This window comes from Phytophthora parasitica, assembly GCF_000247585.1.
Source record: "Phytophthora parasitica INRA-310 unplaced genomic scaffold supercont2.22, whole genome shotgun sequence".
In the NCBI taxonomy this organism is placed as follows: domain Eukaryota; phylum Oomycota; class Peronosporomycetes; order Peronosporales; family Peronosporaceae; genus Phytophthora; species Phytophthora nicotianae.
In genome coordinates, this window is record NW_008649008.1 from 841,287 (window position 1) to 847,534 (window position 6,248).

Consider the following 6,248-nt stretch of genomic DNA (forward strand, 5'->3'; position numbering starts at 1 on the left):
TCAGGGTTTAGCCTATTGCCCAATGCAAGGAACTAATTCGGAATTGACTTTGTCATTCCTTGATCAAAATATGATCCCGCTTGGTATCATTGACAACAACGTATGCATTCGTCTGTTGATACGACCAAAAAAAAGTAGTAGTGAATAAGCAACTTATAAGTCGCATACGTAATCGATAACATTCTTGTAGATCCTACAATTGATGATATCCATCATCATCGTGCTCATTTTTTTCGGATGTTGTTCGTTTGTATAGATCAATGAATGTTTTAATTGGGATGTCAGTAGGGAAGTCACGACAGATAATACCAAGGTCTCGTTGAGTAAGATTTCGACCAAGAATCACGTAGTGAGAGTTGATTCGAATCGTTTTTGAAATTCCGAAGTAACTCTGTGAAATGTAAAGCATTGACCAGCCTTGCTTCCGTCCTCGGATGAAGTACTGTGAGATCTGAGCTTGAGTTCTTTTTGGCTCATTGACTAAGTCATCAAAAATAATCAACTTGCTAGTCTCAGAATCGTATTCACTCATTGCTGGGACCATACTCTTGGTGGAGCCGTGGCGTCAAAAGCGGCTGTATTGAATTCAACTCTTGACTATTCGGGTCTTCGTGATTTATCTATCACAAACCTGCTTATAGGACAAATCCTAACTTGAAGTTTGTATGGAGGCTCTTCGATACAGCTTAAGTGCGATATGTCATATATAACAGCTATTTCTGACAGAGGTACTATGGAGGCTCCAAACGTGAAGTGCCACATAACGAACCCAAGTTTAATTGAGTCTTTGAAGAAATTTTATTGCTTCAGTATCAGTTGCTTCACCTTCTATTACTTGTAATACAATAACTGGAGATAATGGAGCTGGAAGCTCGATATTGAATCTTAGCTATTCTACATTGAACATTAATGGACTCACTATGACAGCTGATGCTAATGAACTAAATTACAATGACTTAACAACTCTGGGTACATTTCAAGCATCAAAATCAATGACACTCGATAGTTCAGGTGTCGGATTGATGCCTTTAGGCACATCAAGCACAAATAATCTGCGTTTTTACGGCGGAACTGTGAATCGTGAAACTATGAGCATTTATCGAGTATCTGATACAAATGGATTGGTCATCGCTTCAAGAACTACATCCGCCTCAAACAACAAAACATATCCGTTGTTGAATTTAATATCAACGGATAATCCGAGCTCATTCGTTGGAGTTGTTTCTGCTACAAGCGCTGATTTATTTACTATCAATTGGAACGATAAACCAACTGTGGGATTTACGTCTCAAACGCACAGATTTTGTTTCAATATTGGCAATACTCAGCCGTATAAAACTGGTTGTCCTCATACTTATACATTAGCAACAAGTGCAGATGCGTTTTGTATAAATCCTGCCGGATCGTCTCCTACACCATCAAGTGATTGTCTTTACCTTGTTTCTGACACTATCAATAAGATGATATTTAATACCAATATGCCATACACTAGTTCGTTTGGAACAGCTCCGATTATACTGAATTCTGGAAATATTTATATTAAAGCCTCTAATGCACTCAACGATGGAACCGCTAACTATGATATGCCGATTTTCATGGAATCGTCTAACGCATCGCCTATTGATTTTGGCTTACAACTGAGCAATGCAACAAATGCAACCTCGACTAATAGTGCATATTTTGGAACTAACGATTTGGTTTTAATGACTGCAAATACACGAAATCTTCGGCTGGTAGAGTCGGTATTGGAACTGGATCACCATCGGCGATATTAGACTTTCAGGTAGTGTTTCATCGACTTTGGACATAACTGGAACGGGAGTAGCCTATTTTCTTAGATCTGGCGGTCTTGTTTCTACTATTGGTCCTCTGTCTTCAATAGCTGTTTCTATAAGAGCTTCGAACGCCATGTTAGCTGGGGCTGGCTTGTACACAACATCCGATAAACGAATTAAGACGAATATCGAACCAATAGATGAATCTGTTGGAGATTCAATCTTGGATCTAAACCCCGTTCAGTATCGTTATAAAAGCCAAGGAGACGATGTGCTGTTACAAATAGGATACATTGCCCAAGATGCTATAAAGCTTGGTTTAGGATCTATTGTCAATTTTACTGATCGAGCGGGATTAGATGTTGAAGACGAGTCCGTCGATCTAAAAGATATTATGTTCAGCATTGATTACTCAAAAGTGTGCGTCTTACCCCATGTTGCTATCAGAAATCAAGCCAAAAAAAAAATAGCTGAGCTTGAAGCCAAGCTTAATAGTATCATCACGAAGTTTCGTGTCTAACCAATTCTTAAATAAAGATTCCATCCAGCCAGCCTTTCATTTCAGCTTTGTACTGATTCATAGCATCTCGTTTCATTTTATGCTTTCTGGGTGGTTTAGGTGCATTGTCTTCAAAATAGTCTTTGCCTTTGCGTTGATCGACAGCCTCGCCAAATCTATTTTGGATACTTTCGTACAAGTTTGCTGCAAATTGACTTTTGTAGCTGTTGATATCATCAGTATAATTTTTTATGTTAGCATTCAACCCGCGTAATCTTTTCTCTTCTTTTATTTCTTTGCCATCACTGCTTTCATTAACATCCGAGTCTTGAAAGAGTTGCCGAGTAATTGAAGGTTCCTCCTCAGCTCGCTTAGCAGCTTTTTTTGTCGCTCGTTTGTCTGTGGGAGATTTATTTGGGGAGTTGCGGTTCGTTTTCCTTTTAGAAGCTTTACTGATTCTTTCATGACTTCATCAGCAAACTTTGCTGCCATTTCTTGACGTCTTCGATTTGAATCCTCTCTTCGGAACTCTCTACGCTTGTTTAGATATTTCAGAACGTGGTCATCCACCACTTCTTTTAATGATTTTTTTTTCCTTTAATGTATGCTCGAGTATTGACTACCTTTTGCGCAACATCATTTACTCCACTAAAGAAGTCCTCGAATGATTCTTCAGGTGCAGTGGGCTTTTCCATATTAGCATCTGTATCGGTTGATTGTGGGACGTATGTATGCTTCTTCTTACTAGATTTGGGAGTATCACTTGCTTCACCTTTGATAATTTCAGGAGGACCTTTAGGACCTTTCAGCAGCTTTTTTGTGATTTGATCATACTCATACTCGCGACTCTTCCCCATTACTTGCTGAAACAAATTCGCAAGTGAGTCGGTGCTTGCATCGTCTAATGTTTCGCGTTGAATCAACGCCTTCAGCTTCTTACCTTGAACGAAATCGCTTTTTGACATCGTTTTGTAGTAGCGATCATATGCTTTTTGCTTTGTCTGATTATCGGAGAAAGAGCCGTTCATGTTTAATTTTGATTGGGTCACGTATATTTAAAAAAAAGAATGTGGTTAATAAGAATTACATTACGACGTTATCAAAATCAGCCTTGAACAGGACCTTGGGAGACCGTGCCCATAGCCGTATCAACGCTTGCAACAACTTCACGCAATACGTGGTAATAAATCGTGAGAGCGTAGTTACAGTTGGAAGTACCAGACACAATAATACTCTTACTGGCACCATCTTCACTTGGAAGGCGGCAACCAATATCAACAGCAACAAATCGGTAAAGCGATTCCCATTGACACTGAGATAGCAAACTAGCCGACGTTACATCATTAAGACCACCATCGACGCCTGACTTCGACATCTCTTGCAAGAATAAATCATAACCAAAACTGACAGGATTGTTCCAGATAGGCACGTTGCCCACTGTGACTTGAAGATTTTTCAATGCAGCAAATGGACTTGTCGTAGCAGGTACAGTCGAAAATGGGCTACGGAAAGGATTGATTACATCCGATACAGTAGCACCTGCGGTTGGATTGGTAATAACAGGTTGCATGATCAAACGCTTTGGATTAGCAATGCCATTACTGACTGTCCAAGTGAAGGAAGCGCCCGGAGCAACTGTGAATTTATTCGTAATTCGTTCGAAGTAACGGAAGGTTTTCTTTTGAGCCAATGCATGATCGGCGCTTGGGCTGGGTGAGTAGGTTGAAACGAGAAGACGCGAGAACGATTGCGATGGAGTAATGCCAGTTCCAGCGGCTGGAGAGCCATTGATGTCGGCTGTAATCGAAAAAGTTACAGCAGAAGCAGGGAGCGCAAGACCACCGGCCAAAGCAGTTGTCGTTACACCACTGCTTAAATTCCAAAGCACTGGGCAGGTGTTGCCAAAATTCATATTATTGCTCAAGCTAGCAATAGTAGCAGACGAAACAACACCCGCAGTACCAGTCGTAACTAGAGTAGTCGATGAGCTGTTGTAATTGAGGTAAATGAAGCCGCGCGTGTTTTTCTGCATTGGACATTTCTTGAAATAGTCGCAGATATTCCGCAATTTAATGCAAGCCAGATAATGCGCGACGTAAATGGCGAACCAGCAGCAACGGCGCCAGCAGGAGCCACATACACTTGAGGTTTCGATACAGCCTGAAGATTTGCGCTGCCTCCCATAACATCGAATGCAAGTTTCGAGCTTTGTTGGTCAAGAGGAGTAAAGAGCGATCGTTCGGCGGCTCCTCGGTTCGAGTACGTGTTAGCCAATCCAAACTGACCGACATTATTAGTAGCTGTCATAAACGACGAAGTAGCCAAGTTATCGAGCGATTGTGCCGCTCCGCTAGACCCTTGGATCGTTGGTGTGGCATATTCATCCAATACAAAGTTGCTGGTTGGACCATGTTTCACATACGTGTTATAGTCCGTTTCAGTGATAGCCTTGAACGTTGTATTCACATTCTCATGAACTTGATTCGTTTGTACTGTGGTTCCGTCAATAACAACCTGAACACTGTCAATGAACTGCCACGCACCGGCCTTAGGAATCAATTGATCCACAGTACAGGCAGCAGTCGAAGTGACCGAACCAGCACCACCATTAAGAATTTGAAGCTTACTGGAAGCTCGATAACAGCTTCTTCCCAATTGACAAATGCGGCTTGCGAAGAGATCGTTGAGAGATTAAATTGGATTTGTCCGGCATACTGACCGGTGTTAGACGTTGAATCCTGAATATATGTCCATTTCTTATCGCGGAAAAGTGTCTCAGCTGGAGCTGGTTCGACGGAGTGTTCAAAAGCGGAAATATCGGAAGCAGAAGACATAGTTTATGCGATTATATTGATGACGATTATATTATACTTGTCGAAAAAATAAAGCACCATGAGCGAAAAAATAATTATTAATTTGTCTAGAACGACGGATGATCAACTCATGAAACTCTCTAATTCACTTGGAGTCAAAGTAGATCAAATTGATTTCAAGCAGCATTTAGATAGAAGCAAAGATTATTGTATTCTGAACATGGGAACACCTCAGATCGGGGGTACGCATTGGTTAGCAGTATTCAACAAGCATAAGGCTTACTTTGATCCTCTCGGCCAAGGCCACGTGTGATACCAAAAGATTTACTCCTATCGCGAAGTTGAAATTCAGAATCCACGTTTCGGCCACTGTGGGCAATGTTGCGTTCTATGGCTTTACTATGTACAGCACGGAAGAGTAGATAATTTTTACAAGCTCTTCGAAGATCAGTCTGACAAGCTTTCAATTAGAACATGTCGATAGATTGTATAGTAACTTAGTATCATTAGTAAATATTTGTGAGTATGTGAGTATGTGAGTATTGGGATAGATAAACCATAAATACATATAGGGGTCTAGGATCCTACCATGAAATAATGTAAATATATGGAGTGGCTAAAAAAGGCCATTTTATAATACTCACATACCCACAAATTCAAGAGATGTGACATACACGACGGCACTTCTCGTGATATGTTTTTTTTTTTTAATAAAAATCTGTGAGTATTAAAACATAATACTCTCGCGTCTAGAGTTACTGTGCAATGTCACAATAGAATCAAGTCCATACCGGTATAAAACCGGTTTTCCAAGGCGGTGGTTTCACATGAATTTATGATTATTTTATCCAATCAGATCACTTGGCAGTTGCTGCGCAAGAGATTGCCGTCTGATTAACGCATTGCCCAAACCAATGGAGAGTACAAATCCACCGACAGAGTTGCAGGAAACCCTACCGGGAGCGCCATCCCTGGTGGAATACCAAGAATTCGACGTCCGTCCAACTGGATCACGGTACTTGGAGCGACGATTGGAAGTGGAGCCAGCTGTACGAGTGGATTGACGCGAGCATCATACAACTTGTATTCCGCATTCGTAAAGCCGGGCTCGAATTTCACACACAGCACGTACTCAACTCCTGGCATCACAGCCCATATCGC

The 6,248-nt window shown here is 41.1% G+C and overlaps 3 protein-coding genes across 3 annotated transcripts in view; 1 reads left to right on the forward strand and 2 right to left on the reverse strand.

The window, feature by feature from the left end:
• The window catches only part of PPTG_10680 (hypothetical protein), a gene marked incomplete at both ends in the record, with an annotated part of 1,394 nt that extends 1,130 nt beyond the window's left edge, over nucleotides 1–264 (forward strand). Inside the window, one exon of the mRNA XM_008906084.1 lies at nucleotides 257–264. Within this exon, the coding sequence (XP_008904332.1) occupies nucleotides 257–264 (8 nt within the window). The remainder of the gene's footprint in view (nucleotides 1–256) is intronic.
• Nucleotides 265–2,852: 2,588 nt separating this feature from the next.
• On the reverse strand, nucleotides 2,853–3,302 carry PPTG_10681 (hypothetical protein; the record flags this gene model as incomplete). The annotated part of the gene is made up of 1 exon (XM_008906085.1): nucleotides 2,853–3,302. The coding sequence occupies one exon, from the start codon at nucleotides 3,300–3,302 to the stop codon at nucleotides 2,853–2,855; it is 450 nt and encodes a 149-aa protein (XP_008904333.1).
• Nucleotides 3,303–5,981: 2,679 nt separating this feature from the next.
• On the reverse strand, nucleotides 5,982–6,233 carry PPTG_10683 (hypothetical protein; the record flags this gene model as incomplete). Its single annotated transcript, XM_008906086.1, has 1 exon — nucleotides 5,982–6,233. One exon carries the CDS (start codon nucleotides 6,231–6,233, stop codon nucleotides 5,982–5,984), a length of 252 nt encoding a protein of 83 aa, XP_008904334.1.
• Nucleotides 6,234–6,248: the final 15 nt, after the last annotated feature.